General features: G+C 44.2%; 1 protein-coding gene across 1 annotated transcript; it reads right to left on the bottom strand.

The window, feature by feature from the left end:
* Positions 1 to 17,021: 17,021 nt before the first annotated feature.
* On the bottom strand, positions 17,022 to 18,595 carry SFN (stratifin). Its single transcript, XM_063312396.1, has one exon. The coding sequence runs from the start codon at positions 18,467 to 18,469 to the stop codon at positions 17,729 to 17,731; it is 741 nt and encodes a 246-aa protein (XP_063168466.1). The 5' UTR covers positions 18,470 to 18,595; the 3' UTR covers positions 17,022 to 17,728.
* Between the last annotated feature and the right edge of the window lie 685 nt (positions 18,596 to 19,280).

Genomic DNA, 19,280 nt, shown 5'->3' with positions numbered 1-19,280 from the left:
GGAGAAAAAGAGGAGGAACACAAAATACCTTAATTTGAATTACCTTCTTCACATAAAGCATAGTTTTATGTATCACCATGTTTCTCTTCCAATTTTTTTCTCAATGAAATAGCTCTAAAACAATTGTAACTTCTCTGTAGGGCACTTAACTCCTATGTGGTTCTTTAAAAGTTAACACATTTTATTAGGGCACAAACTCTGGGGAATTAGTGTCATCTTAGAAGACAGGTACGCTTACAGATGCTGAGAAGAAAATTATGAATACTGAGATCAAATAGAAATGAGTTACAAAAGAAAGGATGTAATAGAAACCCAGTGCTTTTTAATAACGAAACAAGCATTCTACCATTGCAGTGATCAAGCTTCAGGGATAGAACTACACTTTGTAATTTATGCCAAATTGACTGGAAGGAGAAACACCTTCTGGTGTTAATGTCTTCTTGTTCCTGCCACAGTAGCTTATGAAAGTCGGTGCACAGCTTATTGGCATTTTATCATGAAAGGGAATTTAAACTGCTTGTATTTTAGATAATAAATCCGCAGGTATTTTTATGGGGGACTGATCCAAACCAACTGTTGGCTTACTGAGTTCCTTAACAGAACTCTTCCCTCCTTGCTCCATTATCTCTTTTGAAAAACGTTCAAAGGTTGGTGGGTACTCAGTGGAAGTGACTAGAATCCAGCCCTTAAGTGAGGGATCAGAAGCACTGAGTGCCCCAATACTGGCTAGAAGTTGTGGAATCTGTAGTCCAAGTCAACTGCCCATCAGGAGGATACAACATTTGGAAGACTAATGGATAATCAATAGGAAGAACCCAATTTGGCTGGCAAGAAATAGCAAAACATTTCAGTAAGGGTAGAAATGTTTCAATGGGGAAATACATTTAGCAGCTCAGTAAGGCAAGATGTATTTATCTTGCAAAGAAATGAGAGAATTTTATTGTATTTGCTCACAAGGAAGATGCTCCATAGCAATAACTGATTTTTTTTCCTGGGTTTACCTGCATACAATGCAGTTCTCCATCCTGAAAGGTATGGAGACCAAGGAGGAAAACAACAGTATAATCAGAGAAATCTATGAGATACAATAAAGTTACAGGTAATCATGACTGTTACATCTAGGGCAGTATTTCTCAACCTTAGCAACTTTAAGATGTGTGGACTTTGACTCCCAGAATTCCCCAGCCAATGCTGGCTGGGGGATTCTGAGAGTTGAAGTCCACACCTCTTAAAGTTGCTGAAACTGAGAAACACTGATTTAGACAACATGCTCTACGTAGTTTCTTTGCATAACGTATGTTGTATGAACCCTGCCCCTGCAGTTTCTAGACTGCATGGCTGACTGGGGAATTCTGGGAGTTGAAGTCCACACATCTTAAAGTTGCTAAGGTTGAGAACACTGACCTAGGGCTTAGATTTACACGATGGCACTCCTCTTTGGTGAGAACGCTGCTCCTGCAGTTGTCCATCAGAATAGCCAGAAGACAGACCCAGCAGCCTTTCTCACACTGGTCCTGCCCAAGCTTCAATGCCCAGTAGACAGGCCCTGGAGTACACTACGTTGGGAAGACTGGAAAATAACATGTGGAAGAAGGAAGTTTTGTGCTTCACTGGAAAGAAGTATGGATGAATGTTATCAAGCAAAGAAGTAGGCAAAATTTGAGGGGTCAGACCTAGTGTGGCTGCTAAGCAACGCAACTGTGATCCACTAAAATACTTGTTTTGCATTCCAGCTTGGACAGGTTCACTTTCTGAGGTGGTGTGCTCTGTGCCTGCTATGCTTCTGGGAGATGTACAAGGATTCTGGGTCTGCAGTGAGGACACAGGATGATGGCTAAAATTGGCCATCAGGCAGGAGAAAGCAGCAGGCCTGATCACTTTTTCCAGTTGCCACCATGAGGTGCTGCTGGTACATCAACAGGGCAGCCAAAACAGTTCTGCACTATATTTTCCCATTAAGAGTTATTTCATTGGAGCCACAAGGGGTTGCTCTTAAGGCAAGAAATAGGCAAGATGTTCCTGGGTGCATCTTCTTTGAAGTCTCCAATGCAAAATTTGTGGACAAAGATGGCCTTAAGCTTGTTCCCACAGTCTTGGTGGTCTTGTGAGTTATCCTGAATGGGGATCTCTACAAGAGAGAGAAACAGAGACAGAGAGAGAGAGAGGTCTGAAGGACTGTCTGCCAATTGCTTTAAAAAAACCGAATTGCCTATTGGGCTCAAGACAAGCAGTTGTCTCAGTGAGGGATTTCTCTCTTCTGACCCCTACCCAGCCCTGAAGGTTCTGGGCCTAGGCTCTGAACTGATCCTCTGGCAGCCTGCTAGACATCTTGCATAGCTTCTGGCATGACCTCAGACAGTGCGCTTCTTTCTTATCCCAGTGCCAAAATGTTCCATGATGACCGTCCAGGTTACTGGCATGGAAATGATCGTGCAGGTCTCCATAATAGGCCATACTTAGCCGCATACACCTACTGAAGTGTGGCAGCCCTTGAAAACGGGAGACATCATTAGCAGGGAGATGGTCCCTGACCCTGGAAGATTAGATGGTGCCTAGAAGGGACAGGAGAGTTAATCCTCCAGCTCATCTTTCCTGTCCAGGCTCCTGAAAGTACTGCCATAGATTGCCTCCTCTTGTCTGCCACTTCTCCTTGATGAGCTTTGCACAGTCTTCCAGCAGCGGTTAGCTTGTCTCAGATGGCACATCTGTTTCCTCACGAAGCACCTGGCTGGCCTTTAGGCAGGCCCATCTCACAGCTGTCGCCCTGCCAGCCTCAGCAACTTCAGTGCAGTTTCAGCAGTGAGGTGGGGCAGGGCTGAGCCGTAGCAGGCCTGAGGCTTTGGGCTGCTTTCTCTTTCTCTTTTCACACCCATCATGTTCTGTTGAAGCCTGCAGGGCAGGCCCTGGGTTCAGCAGCAGCTGGGGTGGGCAAGGCAGTAGCAGGCTCCTGGCAAAGTCAAGGCACGTTCTACCCAAGAGCAGCGTAGAGAATTGCAAAGGGGAGTCATGACTTAGTTGGGCGAAAAGAATTTAACTGTTTCTCAAGACAGACATTTCCTGGGTCATCCGGAGGGAAGCAGGCTATGACTCGGGGGCTATGGGGAGTGGGGAATCCCCATGCTTCTTCCTTGCTAGCCAACCTGCAGACAACAAAGGGATACTGAATATGGGAGATTTGGATGTGGGCAGTTTGGGTGCCTGGAACAGGTTTCTAAGATCCAACACTCAGAAACAGATTAATTGTAAAGCTTATCTTGGCACTGGAGGCCCTCCAGCCCTCACCATCCCAGTCCTTTAGAGGTTCCTCCCTGGCTTCTCTCTTTATGCTGTTCCTTTCTTGCCTTTTAGCGAGAGCAAGCCCATCCACTGCCGATCAGGAAACCTATCACTGCACAGAGGACTGCTTCAATGCCTTTGAGTGCGTCTCATCTGTTAGTCATGTGCTTTGCATGATGCGTAATTAGTGGCTCTGGGGCGAGAAAGCGGTGAGTCCGGTAGCTATTACCATATGAAAGCGCTGAGAAACGATTCCAAATAAGGCCATGCAATTCTGTTCTGAACCAAAAACTGCAAGGAAGATGACTGCTGCCTTAAGAAACCCTGCGCAGAATTACCTCTGACCCGCGGAACCTCTGCCTGGTGGATCAGAACACCTGGAATGTCTTGGAAAGGGGATAGGGGCGTTGGTGCGACTTTCAAAGGCACCCATGGCTGTTGCCCTGATGGGAAGTTTCTCAGACAAGGTGGAGCTCCATCAGCCAGGCACACCTGCTCTCGTCTTCTCTTCCCCGGCCCTCCTTCTCCTCCACCCAATCCATGCAGGCAGCTTTTGGCACAAACAGCTGTGTTAGCAAAGCTGCAGCTGCTTGGTGGCCAGTGTGACAAGAACACCTCCACCCTGCCCAAACTGCTTAGTAATGGCTTTTCCTTCAAGGCCGAGGCCCCTTCAGGCCTTTCAGAAAAGAAGTAGTTGGACTGGCTTTGAGGTCCTGGCCCTGGTAATGTTGGCATGCTGTGCTCGCTTTTTTTTTCTTTTCTTTTCTTTTTTTTCTTTTCTTTTTTTTCTTTTCCTTTCCTTTCCTTTCCTTTCCTTTCCTTTCCTTTCCTTTCCTTTCCTTTCCTTTCTCTTTCTCTTTCAAAATTTGGCAAGCCGGCTCCATGCTACTCCCTGTTAACCCTGTGAAGTCTCTTAGCTTTGCCGCTGTGCAAATGTATTTTTCACATCTGAAAAAAGGAACATGCTCTCAGCCTGCAAGTTCCCCAGCCAGAAAGGGCTGCTGTGACTCTGTTAAATAAATCAAAGATACCACCTGCTAATCTGCACATTGCAGCTGGGTATTGCCAGCATTAAAGCGGTAAACCAACAAAGCATAGTCAAAATATAAAAACCAAGAAAATACAAAACTACCAGAAAAAAAACAGGCACAGTGGTGGCACTAATTTCCCCAAAGCCCTCCAAAACACTTCAGTCTTCAAAAGTTTCTAGAGGGCCCAGAGCCGTCTGTGTTTCACAGAGACATTTCTCGGGTGATTTTTTTTGATACAAACACCCTTGATGTTTCTTAAACCCTGAGAGAAGTCGCAGGAGTTAGGCATTTTGACTGCTTCATTTTCTTTGCTTCCAATTTTTTGGCATTTTCAAATGCATTTCTGAGCCCACCTATTACACCTGTACACTTTAATTTCATGTACTGTACATATTGACATTAAAGTGCACTTTTCGAAAAGCAGGCTTAAAGTGGCCACTCCTGTTTGGAAAAGAAAGCAGCACTGCAGAACAGGGGGGCTGTGGTCTGTGGCTGCCCGCCCCCCAAGTGCCATTTCCACAGAGTTATCCATCAGGGTGGACAAGACTGAGAACTCACAGGAACCACACACTCAACCGCATCTATGTGCTCCCAAAGATTAGAAATCAAGTTTGTTCTTATGAAAAAAATCAAAAACCCAGAAATTGACCAAGCCTTTGGGGCAAAGAATGGTTTTCATTTAATTTCATTTATTCATTTATTTATTTATTTATTTTTACTACAAGTAAGCCTAGAGTGGGATTTACTAGAATCTTTCACAATACGAGGCCAACAGAATTTGGATTGGATGCTCCCCAGATTCTGGTGTATCAGAAGCAACTTTCAAAAACGTATTTATTTCTTATTTATTTATTTATTTATTTCTGAGATTTTGAGGCTGCCCAACCCCCAAATGACTTTGGGTGGCTTACATCAAAAAATCTGAATGGAATTCTAAACATTCTGATTTTCTCAGGAAGAATGCAATATTTTGAGATGCGCTTCAAATATATAGCATGTAAAATGAGCCTTTTGAAACCTGCATAGAGATCATATAGTACACTCTTGATGGCTGTTGCCAGATTAAAGAAATCTGAATTGCTTAACCGCTATTGGGGTGTCAGTTACATTAATCAACTAGCTGAAATAAATCTGTTAATTAAATGTTTCATATAGAAGGAACATCAATTGTTCTAAAGATGTTTTCTGCAATTCATTGTTTTCCAGATAAGCTAGTCACATGGGTTGAGAATGAGAGCCAGTCTGGTCTAGAGGTTAAGGCAACGGGCTAGAAACCAGGAGATTGAGAGTTCTAGTCCCGCCTTAGGCAGGAAAGCCGGCTGGGTGACCTTGGGCCAGTCACTCTCTCTCAGCCCAACCCACCTCACAAGGTTGTTGTTGTGGGGAAAATAGGGGGGAGGAGTATTAGGTCTGTTCACTGCCTTGAGTTATTTATAAAAAATAATAATAAAGGCAGGATAGAAAATAAAATAAATAAATAAATGATGGGAGCCATACTCCAACACATTAAAGGACACCAAGCTGGGGAAGGCTGGTATTCAAATCCTTTAAGCATCAGTTTCTCTCACAATTATGAGTCTAACTATTGACAGGCTGGGGCCGCATATTGTGCTAATTGTGGCATATTCAGTGAAGCATGAATACACCATGATTTAACATAAATGAACAGTCATAGTGCAAGGGCCAAAAATAGCAAATAAGATGTGGGATAGAATTACTACCGGCAGTTCAGTGGAGGCATAATCCTCCCCCTCTCTACTTCACAATATTGATCCAGCTTTCCCCATTCCTCCTAGCTATTGGTTTATCAAAAATTAATCATGCCAAGCCAAATGGTATATGGAGAAATTAATAGTAAACTAAAGTCTGGGATGAATATAACTGACCATCCTAAATCCTCGATCCTCTTTCAAATATCCCTGGCCGAGCAGTTTTTCTTACACCCACCAAATCCTGTTGTCCCTTCGCTTTCATAGACCATATACTGCTTTACCTGCTGTTATAAGTGCAGCTACCAAGCGTGGCTCATGATAGTGCTTAAGTGGCTAGTTGATTAAATCTTCCATCCCTGACTCTCAGTCTCAGGATGCGCCATCGCATTTCGTGCACAGACAGTGGACAGCTTTTACATTTTCTTATGGGTGTCATTACAGCAGGACTTTGGAGTGGAAGTGCAGAGCCTCCATGAAGCAAAATTAACTTGAGTATCTTAAGAAATTTCAAAGCACTATATAGGACATAAGTAGACCTACCTATCCACAGTCCTAAATTCAATCACTTAGCTGCACCACTGCATTTTCTATAGGGGAAATTGACCCACCTATTCTTGCACCTTTGACTGAGGTCACGGCATACTAGCCTAACCATTGGACAGTTCTGAATAACTCTGGTCAAATCAAACCACAGAGATGAGTGAAAGCTGTCAAGATGGCTTCACTTGCCAGTCCAGATTCCACAAAGAGGGGTGGGACCACCTCTGAAAGCAGGGGACCTAATGGGTGAAGTTGTGACCTTCAGGTTCCATTGACAACCCCAGGAAGGAGATGAGGATGAGCTGTGCCCTGAGTGTAGCAAACAGGGTGAGCAGGTTTGGACTCATGTGGCCCTGCCTCCCATGACATTACATCAGACAGAGACCAGGGTGTGCTCCCATGAGAGTCAGTTGCAGAAAAATGCTAAAAGTGTCTCTCCACTTACATCATTGAAAAGACAGCTCAGCAATCCGGCGCACGGCGCTGAGGTCATTCTTCCAATATGGATGTGATTGTGGACTGGGAGTGCTGGCAAAAAAGAAGGAACAATTGGCTGAGTGTGAGCATCTTCAAGGATGCTGGAGCAAAGAAGACTGTGCTACTTGACAAATCAGTTTCGGGTGGCGGATCTCAAACACTTTAACAGACAGACCCAGGAAGAATCAGATTAAGTCTCCTGAACTGTGGTAATGAGACACCTTGTGAGCAAATTCATTGTCTCAGCTGACATAAGATGTGTCTGAGTTATAGGAAATCCTCTAGCCCTACTCTTAAATTCATGTCCTGTTTCCATTAACCACATGCTAGATATGGGTATCCTTGGGGGAGCTGAGGGGGGATGACAATGACCGACAGGAAGCTCTGGCATGGGCTGGTCCATGAAGTCACGAAGAGTTGGAAGTGACCGAACGAATAAACAAGATATGGGTATCTGCTGGGGACCTCCATAGCTGTGCCATAGATGCCCTTCATTTTCTGGAGCACTCATAACAGACATCATGACTCCCACAAGTCATGCATCATTCACAAATAAAAGACATGGGGCTGCCACCTACTGCAGGAAAGGGCACTGTTCAATTATACAGCGGGAAAAGGTCCTCAGATTCAGTCCCTGGTCCTACAAGGTAGAAAAGAATTGCTGCCAGTTGCTTCTTTATTAGCCCCCATTTCCCTGCAGACAGCACCTGAAAGTCCAAGACCTGATCCTCAGTGCCTCCAACAGACAGGAAACATCCTTCCTTGCCAGAGACCTGTGAAACAACAGTGAGCAGCCCAAACCGGCATTAAGACAGCTCCCGATTTTCCCAAGAGATAGCGATTCAGACTTGCTGATTACCATCACTGGTTCTACCACAATGATTTTGCCAAAGTGAAAAATCAGGGGTTTGACTTAAATGCCTTTAAAAAAGAAATCTTTGCCGTTGCTTCTCAAACATGAGGCTCCCCAACCATTGGGAGGAGAATTGTTGATGACCTGGAAGCATCTGTTCATTCTGTTGTTACTGCAGAGAATCTGTTCAGAAGAAGTCAAGAGGAAAAAGAAAGCATCTTTTGCCCTCCGGGCCCTGTGTCTGGAAGCAGTCTCTGTTCCTGCTCAGAATCCCCAGGACTGCTGTCTCCTGTCTGTTTCCCTGCCAGGATCCTGTGAATTAGGCCCCAAGCCCTCCCTGTTCCTGGATCTGGCTGCTCTGTGGGCCTTTTGGGGGTAGGTCTCTTGGCCAGAGCAATTTCAAAGGGCTGTTGTAAAGCAGAACTAAGGGCTGGGACAGGTACCACCCATTGCTTGGGCTGGAAAAGCATAATGGGATCACCCGCTGAAAAAATGTAGAAGTCAGGGATGACGCTGCACTGCTCTTTGAAATGCTTGCCAAGGAAACCCGACTATGGCACACCTGGCCAAGGTTGACACATGGCATGGAAGGAAGCAGCAGTCACCTTGCAGCCGAATGCAGTGCCTAGGTAGAAATAAGGAGGGTCCTCTGCGGATGAAGCTTGAAATGTGGGGAAACTGCAGAGGAAAGCACAGTTGCCTCTCTGATTCTTCATAGCGTCTTGACCAAACAGAAGGCAGTGTGCGTTCTCCAACCTCCACTCCCATTCCTGCTGCCTGCAGCCATGCAACCTAATTGTCTGGGCCTGGTTTGGTTGCTTTCCCAGGATCTCTCAGTGCCAGGATGCCTCCCTGCCTGGTTGGAAGAGAACGCGAGTCTGCACTTGCCCTCTTCCAACACACCCACATATTCTTGCACCGCTTGCAGGATGTTCCACAGCGCATGGGACGGTCATCTTCGAAGAGTTCTAGCATAGACTAGGACCAAGCCATGGAACCACCTGCGGTACAATCTCTGCCCTCTTTCTCTATAAAAAGATTTATCCCAGAGCTGAGTTGAGTGTCTGTTAGCCCTTCAAGGTAGGCAAGGTCAAGAAACAGGCACAGCAGGGATTCCAGGAATGTTGTTTCTTGATGTCTGATAGAATAACAGAATCTTGAAAGCCCGTTTGATTTTCTCTCTGCCCCATCTTCTGCCAAAGAAAATCAAGGTGGAATTGTTCCAAGTTTCTTTGCCACACTTCACTCCTTCTCAAGACTAAATAATCTTTGCTGCCAGTCCCCCCTTAACAGCTCATTCCTTCCTTCCTTCCTTATCCCCAAGGTCAGCTCTAAATTCCTTTCCTCAAGGAATTTAGCAGAAAACGATACCAGCATTGGCCGTCTGCATTGCCAATCCCTGTCCCGCCTCTGTTCCCAATTGCTGCCAGTCCCCTGACTTCCTCCCTGGATCATAGGTGGCAAACCAAACAGATTTTACTCCCTTTGAGACTGGCTTGGGATGAGGTCAGAATCAAGGGGAAAACACGACTGTAATATCAGTGCAACTCAGGAAATCTTACAGCTGTGTAAGCTCATTGGCTGGGGACAAGATAAAGACATCATCCATTATCTATGCTGGTTGCAGCTGCTACAAACTGCAATACATCTGGAGGACTTATCCATGTCCATAAGGCAGGAACAAACTAACTGCAAGCCTCCCTAGCTGTTGAATTCCTGTCAGTCACTCTCTAAACCTGCACGCTTGGAATCAAAGATGCTCCCTGGTGTGAGAACATTCCGCAACGGAAAAGTATTTGGTCCACCGGGATGCAGAAACCTGGAGTCCCGCTGCACCACAAACACGTTCTTTCTGTCCAGTATTCAGTTGTGGTTCATTTGTGCCAAGGAATATGGCACTGATGCTAATTCGGCAGCTGCTGAGCCCCACACTGGCCCAGATGGCATCCACCCTACCTTCTTCCCATCAAATTACAGGCTCTCTTGGGCTTGCACACTCTGAGTAAACTACAGCAGCTGTATCAGTAATCCAGATCTACCCATATCACATCTAAAGCCTTGGGTGCCTCACCCCTTCCTATCCCACAGACTGGTTCTGAAACAAGGAAAGAGCACCAAGCGAAATAAATGAGTCCAGTCTAGCTTTCCCCATCCTGACACCCTCCTGGGTCTGGGAATTCAGTTCCCATAATTCCTAATCAAGGGTGTACCAGGGGGTGATGTCTCCCATATTACCTTTTTCACAGGCTAGGAAAGGGCTGAGCTGCCCAAAGCACTAACATACTTCTACCAGGAAGCAGCCTTCTGGACATAATGCACTGGTCATTCTTATGCACTAGAGCCATCAAGTGTGGCAACAATGATTTTCTGAGGGCAGGGAAAATTGAATGCCAGCCCAGCAGCACAAGCCTTCTGGGGTAGTGCAAGGGAACAGAAAATCATTTACATTGGCTTGAAAGCCCCACATGGGAGGGCAGTTTCCAAATAATATGAAAGAGGAAAAGGTCTGTCAGGTTCTGATGAAAACAAAAAGGCTGGGCAAAAGAATCTCATTTACTATTTTGTTAGTGGAAAAAAAATTGGATCTTTCTTTCTTAGTTTGAGTCAGGATATGAAGTACTAAGTGATGTCTCGGCAAGGCTTAGGACACACATCTTGTCCTTAAAATCCCCCGAGCTCCCCCAAATACAAATATTAACCAAATGGGACTTTGAGGGGGGGGGGGGTGTCTCAAAAGAGGTGCTGCTGCATACAGCCTGTAAGTCCCAGTTTTGCATTTCTGCTCCAAAATAGGGGAAAGCCTTGTAAAGCTGTCTTTTACCAGATTTAACTATGTCTGCATCTGGGAGTGGTGCAGCAGATCTGTGGTTCAGGTAGGTCTATTTTTATATTATTATTATTATTAATAATAATTTACTGAGCCTTCATTAAATTAAAACTGGGGGTATGTTACAAATTAAACTTGGGATTGTCTGCATTAACAATATTGGCTCTGCCAATAAACTGCCACAATTGTGAGAGCCCAACTTGAAAAGAAAACAAGGAAAGACTAAAAGAAAAGAAAAGAATAAAATGAAATAATTCAATTCAATTCAATTAATAAATAAAATAAAATAATAATACAGAAATCCTAGAGATGTTAGAAAATGTCAATTTGGCAACTTGAAAGAGATGAAATGATCAGAAGCAAATACTGTAGGCATTGCAGATCCCATACATTGTCTTGAGCTAAGACATTGCAGATGACATTGTCTTGAACCATACATTGCAGATCCCATACATTGTCTCAAACTAAGAATGTGATATTTGATGCAAACTCCAGCCCATCAATGAGCTCAAATTTACTTCTTTCAAAAAGACAAGTTTGTAGCCCTGGTTTTTTAAAAGCATACTGCTTATAATCCTGAGATTTCACAAAGGCAGAGGGATAACTGAGGAAGATTTCTCCGTAGATAGTGTCTTTTCCACACAGTTCCTGGTCCCTCTCTATTGCTACCAGTAGCAGCAGTCAAACAGTAAGTTAAATAATCGTTTAACATTGTTTGCATCATAGATTCTGCAAAATTTTTTAAAGGCTTATAAAATATTCATATTCTAAACAGACTGCCAAATTAATATTTTCATTGGCAGAGAATTGGGTTAATTTAGTGAAGAATTGGGTGTGGTATTTTGACACCAGATGCCCAAAATCCATCCTGGATAGAACACTGAAAAGTCTTGCCATGTGAATGAACTGAAGAGAATAGGCAGAGCAGGATGGGAGGCTGGCATGGAAGCAATGGAGGAAATTAAAGCCAGAGAACCATTTCCATAATCCCCACCCCATTTTTTTTTATTTTTTTTTTTGCTGCAACCTCATGCCTCCCTCTGTAGCTAGGCACACCTCCCTCTCTTGCTGGCTGAGACGAGTTTGTAGCCCCAGGTGTATGACTGGATTTTGCTCCAATTAATTGGTCAAGTTGAAACTCGTGAGAAATCCCAACGCAGTTGAGACTGTTGAGCTCCACCCAAGTTTTAAGAGAAATTAAATGGGAAATGGGCCAGTTCAGAAGGTGTTCAGCGATCCCTTTCCCCAGGAAAATGGAGAAAGTGGGTGTGGACCCATTTTGGTATGTGCTAAATTTTTTGATTCAAGTGTCTTTCCTGAGCCTCAAGGCTTCAGCTTTTGCTTGGAACTGCATTAATCTACCTGGTTTTTGTTCCATTCACCCTGTTCGGGATGTATCTTCAAGTCTGTTAGAGGCCAGCTAGTTCACGTGGATGTCATTTTTTAATCCCTGACTGAAGTACCTGTGGCTTCAACAGCTAACAGCAGTTTCATTGTCTGAAGCAAAGGACAAGGTGATGCACTTCTCCAGTCCACATACAGGAAGTGACTGGATCTCAGTGTTGACCCTGGCTTGGTGTCTTCCATCACAATTCAGCCAGCAAACGAGTTCAGCTACTTTAGGATCACATGGAGAGGAACAGTTAAAAAGCATTTGTAGCCACCACAAACTTCCAGAATTTGCCCCCCGCCCCAGGCAGCCATCTCATTGTGCCTAACGAGAGGGTTGGCCCTAACATCTAGCAAGAATTCCTCCCATCTAATGATTTCAGTTTGGTTATTTCAAGATGTCAATCCACAATTTTCTTTGAAATGGCAAGACAAAATAGTGGACCTCTATCTCACTTAATTATGGATTATACACAGAAGTGTGCTGGTCATGTTGTACCCAACTGCTCACTAAGAGGAATGATGGGAAAGAATTCCAGGTAAGGAGAACAAATTCTGCAGTTCTGTCCAACCTGTAATAACAGCTCTGCTCTGGGTCATGTGACTAGAAACAACCACTTACAATGGAGAAGTCAGCAACTTTCCAGCCGTTGCCCAATTCTCTCTCCCATAGGGAAGCACTTGGGGGGATTTTTCTCCTTTGTACCTCCCAGCCCAGTCCAGTGTATTTCTGAACTGGACTGTTTTTTCACCAATTTCTCCCTCCAAAGCAAGCTGGATCCCTTTCTTTCCAGTTTCTGAAGAGCTATTCTGCTGATGGAGACTGTCAATAACATCCCAAGCCCATTTATATGATTTCTTTCTAACACTCCACTGGGTAGCAAAGAATAAAAACGTACACATAATTAAATATAAAATAACATATAACAGACTATAAACGTAAGAAATATAAATGTAAGGATAAATCTGTGTTCTGACTGTTCTGTAATGATACAAGTGTACCTTTTTTTTTTTAGTAGTAGCAACCCTTTAGCCAAACAGAATTTTAGCAGCTGAAATTTTTCCTTGTATAGAAGTAGGCGGTAGAGGAGGGAGTAGAATTTGCCTGCTAAATTTCTTCTTTGCAGGCTGCTGTTAAGCATGGACTCAGGGCTAGGGAGAAAATTTGTTTAATTTAAAGAAATTGAATTCTTTTCATTAACAATATACCCCAAAGCGGGTATAATTTAAAAAAAATTGTTAGATTTGAATTTCACCTTTCCTCTGAGAGCTCAGCGTAGCTAACATAAGGCTGTACCTTCACTTTATGCAAGCAACAGCGGCCCAACAGAGTGGAACTGTCTGCCCAGTTCTAGCACACCATCTTAACCAGTATCCCTCTCTGATAATATACACTGCAAGCATCACTCCAAGCAGTTTCTCTGGCTGACCTTGCTGAAAGCAATATAGACCTGTTTTCTTTTTCTCTCTCCAGTTCACAGGGACATCTTCAGGGTATGGTCCAAAAAGTCAAGATGGTGGCCCCAACAGTGCAATTGGAGCACCACTTGTTTTGTGAGCATGCACCACATGTAAAAAAGCAGGCAGAACTTTGATCGCCCCAACAGCTGCCCTCTTGACTTTGCCCAACAGCTGCCCTTGACTTTGTGGACCATACCCTGCAGACATCTCTGGAATGAAACCAAACTGCTCCCACAGCCAAGGGGAAGAAATGGAAAATCTGCTCCAGTGCAGACTGAGTCCTGCTCACTCTGCCTCCCTACTTGCCAACTGTTACCCTTCCCATGCCTCAAAGAGTAATTCCTGCCCATTCAAGGAACCCATAGCTGGCTTAGAACCATGTGTAAACCAGCTGACACAGGGAGAAAGGGAAAGATGATGATAGCGGATGAAGCTTATCTTATCTGACACAGCATGGGACAGGGACATTGTTTTAATCTTTGTAGTTGTACAAGGCAAGCAGAAGCCAGATAAGAACATTGTTTCAATGTCCAGCAGTTGAGAAAACTGAAGTTGGATCTGTATCTGTAGGGCAGCCCCTCAGCAATCTCTCTCATTTTATGCTCTGCTCTCCTGGTTTATGAATAAACTCAAGACCTGCCTCATTAAATTGAGAAGAGGTTGACTTTAGGAGGAGGACTAGCAGGACTCCACCCAGAGCATTAAGGATAATATTTAGATGAATAAGTGGATTGTGCATCCTATACACCAACAGTGTTTGTAGATTCCTTCAGATCCCTCTCCTGCACCAATGAGTTATGACTGATTCAACTGCAACATCAATGGTCGTTTATCTTGTCCATACGTTGTATTCAGCCCAACCAGAGCCTTGCAATGGAATAACAGGGCCCACATGAATGAGAGTTATTGCACTGAGTCAGCAATTGCATCCTTGTGAAACTCCCTACTCATTTCCCTGGGGCAATTAAGCATCTTTGGTGAGCATTCTTTGTTTCAATCAGCCATGAGATGGTTGGGAGGTGGGGTGGGGAGATTATTGAACTATTGCATCAGCTCCTCCAACAACTTCTTTTGAAAAAGGCTGAGATAGTTCTGCCTTAGTATTTAGATACTTGGATACTTCCAAAATGTGAATGGATAGCACATATGTGAGGGTGAATTCCAGAAATTCAGAGGTAGAGAAGCTGGGCAGTGAATGTGTGGTTCTACGGAGATCAGAAGAGTGGGAGAGATGAAACAGGGGAAGGATCATCTGAGAATGCCATGCTGTTGTCCAGCCCCTTTTCATTTTGGTAGGGCTTGTGCAGAAGATCTCCCTGGCACATGTGTGCCCATTAAACCCCAGGTTTCCCAAGTTCTAGAACAAGAGTGAGCCAACTTTTCAGTTACGAGGGTCATATAAAGAGATCCATGTGCATGCTACTCAAACACACATGCCATATTTTATCCTATCTGGACTCCTTGCTAGGACCCACACAATCTCCTTTCTCCTATCCTCAAGCACATGTCCTGCCTTCTTTGTTGCTTTCAATAGTACAGCAGGCACACATCTTCCCCAACCTGCCAGAAGAACACCAGAACATAGAATGTTTTCTTATATCAGGCCAGGCCATTGGTTCATCTAATTCAAAATGGTTCACAGTCTTTTAAGGGTTTCAGACAGAAGTCTCTCAGCAATGCCTGGAGATGTTAGGGAGTAGACTTGGGAACTTTTGCATGTAATCCTGAGATGCCAAGACCAAATGTCCCAGCTGTTAACTGCCTGAAGTGAGACACACCCTTTCCAGTTTCACACAACCCGAAGCTGCCAATCTATTGTCTGTGTCTGTGTGTGTTGTATAAAGCAACTGTGTAAAGAAAAGGGAAAAGATCGAGAAGTCTAACATTCTAGAAGCTTCTCTTGCAAATCTGAGAAAAATAAATCCTTGCCCTATGATAGAGGTAATGCAGTTTCTTCCAGCTTGTCTAAGGTTGCAGTACTGATCTAGGATTGGCCCTGTGTGCTCTCACAGGCTCTTGAGCATCTGAAGGTCTTCTGTAGCTGAGCTAATTAACTTCTAGCCCGATTTCTGTTCTCAGAGAAATATTGCAGAGATAGAGCTATGGGGTGGCTCATTCCCCATGAGTGGAACTCCACCTAATCCCACCTCCCTGCTGCTTGGATGTCTCCTTCCCACATGCTACACTTCCCTCCATTCTTTCCAGCTATTCTGTGAGGCTACTTCACCACTCTAAAACTAGCCTTGATAATTTGTACGTGTTGTGGAATAATAGTCTCCAAGAATTCTTCCACAATGAAATATAAAGCTTCCCTTAAAAGCAGTTGGTCCATTACGATCATCTTAAAACAGGAGGCTGTCTTAAACTAAATCTGTTTCTCCACCTAGATCAATGACTCCTAGGGATAAGAAAGTTCCTCTTCATAATGCTATTATTATGCTTTATATTTTTTATCTTGCTTGTTGTATCTTCATCCTTGTGTGATTTCTGGCTAAGCTTAGGCAATATTTAAAAAAAAAACAACTCTTCATTGGCTGATTCACCAGGGACTGAGAGAGGAATTATTCCCAGCTCTACCCAGAGATGCAAGGACAGAAAATGGGATTTTTTGCATGCAAACTATGTGCCCTACCATAGCCCGCCAGCTAGGAACATATGAAGCCACAAAGGCCACTGATTCACCTTTCCCTGTGCTTGAATGGTTGATGTTCTTCAAGGTCTCAGATAGATCTTGAGACCCACCTGGAAATGCTAGGAAATTACGCAAGAGGGCTATAGCTGTTTCTGACACTTTTTGTTTTCTGAACAACCAAGAAGAAAACTAATTACATTCTTAGTCATGCTCTCACTTTCTTTGAAGGAGACCAGTAGGCTTTCCTGGTGTCTGAAAGAGACCAAACATGAGCCAAAGAACACACACAGACATACACCGCCCCAATATTTTGTAGTACAAAGGGTTGATCTGTACATGCATCAGGGTAGGATGTAAAAAAAAGAAATTGAACACACCCCATCAAAAAAAAAAGCAGCCATCAGTGGGATTTGTTCCATGTTGTGCCTCCTGAAAAAGGGAGAAGTATTTGTGGTCCAGGAAAATACAAGCATGTGCCTTCCCCCTGGAGAAGAGGCATCCATCCTTTCCCACCCAGATCAAAACATTCCTATCCCTAAAGCCATTCCTCAGGGCCGCTCTGCAACTCCACCCTTCCTTTCATTGATGAAGCCTACACAATGCTCCTCTTGCTTCAGGCATACTGTGCCCCCACCTCCACCCCCAAAGCTGCAGGAGAACCTTGGATTTTAGAAGAACAGGGAAGCTGTCTAACATGCATCAACCTGCTCACCATACTCTTTGCTTAGGCTTGTGTTCCTACCTCTGAATGTGGCTCTAGATGCCACATTCTCCCTTTCCTGGAAACAACCAGATATGAAACTGAAGACCAGAACTACAAAAGGCAGGCATAAAAGTGAACTTTTATTGGGGAAGAGCATTGCAGCAAACCACCACAGTAACACCACAGTAACAAGAGGACCTCTTGAGATTGCTAGCTTTAACCCCTTAGAAGAAATCCTCCCTCCCACATTCACACAAAGGCTCTATTTCCAACTTCTTGCCCTGAGTGAGAAAACCCCTGCAAAATAAAAGCACTCGAGAAAGCAAAGGCAACCAACTACTCTTGTTTAACTTGGTTCAGCTACCATTTTGGTATCTTTGCCATACAAAATAATGTTTAAGCTTTTGGGTTTCAGTTTTGTTCACAGTTAAACATACAAATTACGTACATACATACATATATATATATATATATAAGATGTAACAGTCCTCCCTCCCAAATCAGGAGAACACTTGTGTTGACAAGGTGCTGTACCAAACACAAGAGTTTATTTTTAAAAAACCCAAGCAAGGAGTTCCAGGCTACGGTGAGTCTAGCGGGTGTCACATACCAGGAAGAAAGGGGCCCAGGGACAAAGGTAATCCCAAAGCTGTCACATGAGGACAAGAGGATAAATGCTTAAGTCCAGTATGAATCCATCCCCTTTTGCTGTCAAAATCCCATTGAAACTTTCAGGAGCTGGAGATGCATCTTATAAAAATACCATGTGTTGGAAAAGAACAAAAGAGGGAGATGTGGAGTTACCATCATTCTACTGTCTAAAAAGTTCAGTTCTTTGGTTCTTCACCCGCTTCTCCACCTTCTTCTCCTGAGCACTCTGCTGTCCATAATGTGAGATTGTCCCTGAGAAGCTGCATGATGAGAGTGCTATCTTTGTAGGAGTCTTCACTGAGCGTATGAAGGTCACCCATGGCCTCATCAAAGGTGGTCTTGGCCAGTTTGATGGCCTCTTCTGGGGCATTGGCAATTTCATAGTGGAACACAGAGAAGTTAAGAGCAAGGCCCAGGCGGATAGGATTTGTGGGTTGCATCTCCTTCTTGCTGATGTCCATCGCCTCTTGATAAGCTTTTCGGGCATTGTCAATTATCTGCTTACGGTCATCCCCAGTGGCCACCTCAGCCAGGTAGCGGAAGTAGTCACCTTTCATCTTTAAGTAGAAGACTTTGCTCTCTGGGTCACTAGCTTTTTGAATGAGATGCTTGTCTAAGAGCCCCAAGACCACATTGCAGACACTCTTCAGCTCTTTCTCAATCTTCTCCCGATATTCATTGACCAGCTGAGCTTTGTCATCTCCTTCCTCTGTCTTGTGCTCAATGCTGGAGATGACCCGCCATGCAGATCTCTGACAGCCAACCACGTTCTTGTAGGCAACTGAGAGCAGATTGCGTTCCTCGTTCGAGAGTTCGGCCCCATCCTCTACTACTGCCTTCATGAAATCAGCCATATCCTCATAACGCTCAGCCTGTTCAGCCAGCTTGGCTTTCTGTACTTGGTGATTCCTGGCCATTGTGAAGGCAGTGACAGGGAGTGCTGGGCAAGGAGGCCGGTTTGGAGAGGAATCGGGCAGCTGCTTGAAAAGCTGTCAGAATCTCTGCCGAGTTTAGCTGCTGGGATCAGCTTTTGGCTTGGCGTCTCAGCCTGAAGGAAGAACAAGGCGTGGTGAAGCAGTTCTCAATGAACCCTTCCCCCACTCCCTTTCATGCGGCCTCTCCTTAAAAGGAGTTGATGATTCACCTTGGAGTCAGAGAGTGAGTGCGTGCATACCTGCCTAGGATGTGGAAATGCAGCCTGTTGGGAACTTCTTGCGCAAGAAGTTGCTTGTCTAAGTAGAGGCTTTGGCAAAAAGATGGACCACAGAGTATGGGATCAGATAAGACTGTCCTTCCCCTCCAGGGGGCAGTCCACATGTATCTTCTTCAACCTGAGCTACCTCTGGTCGGGCTCCACTTTGTCTTTGCATCTCCTCCACCTTGTGTTTGCCAATATTCCAGGGAATCTCAAACTTGGTAAAATTACTCACCTTAAATTATATTGTTTGTGAAATTGCTTTCTTTCTAAAAGGTAAGGAACTATGTATGTGATTGAATATAAGAGTCCATAAAGCTCAAAGGAGTACAGTTAATGGGAATACTGTAAGATATTCAGTTATAGACCTCAAGTATTTTTGAACCTCAAGGGTGAGTTCAACTTATTGGCTCAGTTTAAAACAGAAAAGCATGCAACAAAGCACTGCTGTACCTAACAATTACTTTACACTTGGACCAGGATAAGTGCAATATTCTTTTGAGTGGACTTCTCTGGGTATGTATGTGTTGCAT

The sequence above is a fragment of the Candoia aspera genome, chromosome 10 (assembly GCF_035149785.1).
Source record: "Candoia aspera isolate rCanAsp1 chromosome 10, rCanAsp1.hap2, whole genome shotgun sequence".
In the NCBI taxonomy this organism is placed as follows: domain Eukaryota; kingdom Metazoa; phylum Chordata; class Lepidosauria; order Squamata; family Boidae; genus Candoia; species Candoia aspera.
The sequence above is the reverse complement of the archived record's forward strand: the minus strand, read 5'-3'. Positions and strand labels throughout refer to the sequence as shown.

Bases quoted from the DNA above. Each gene is read 5' to 3' on its own strand.
- SFN (XM_063312396.1), bottom strand. From the start codon at position 18,469: ATGGCCAGGAATCACCAAGTACAGAAAGCCAAGCTGGCTGAACAGGCT.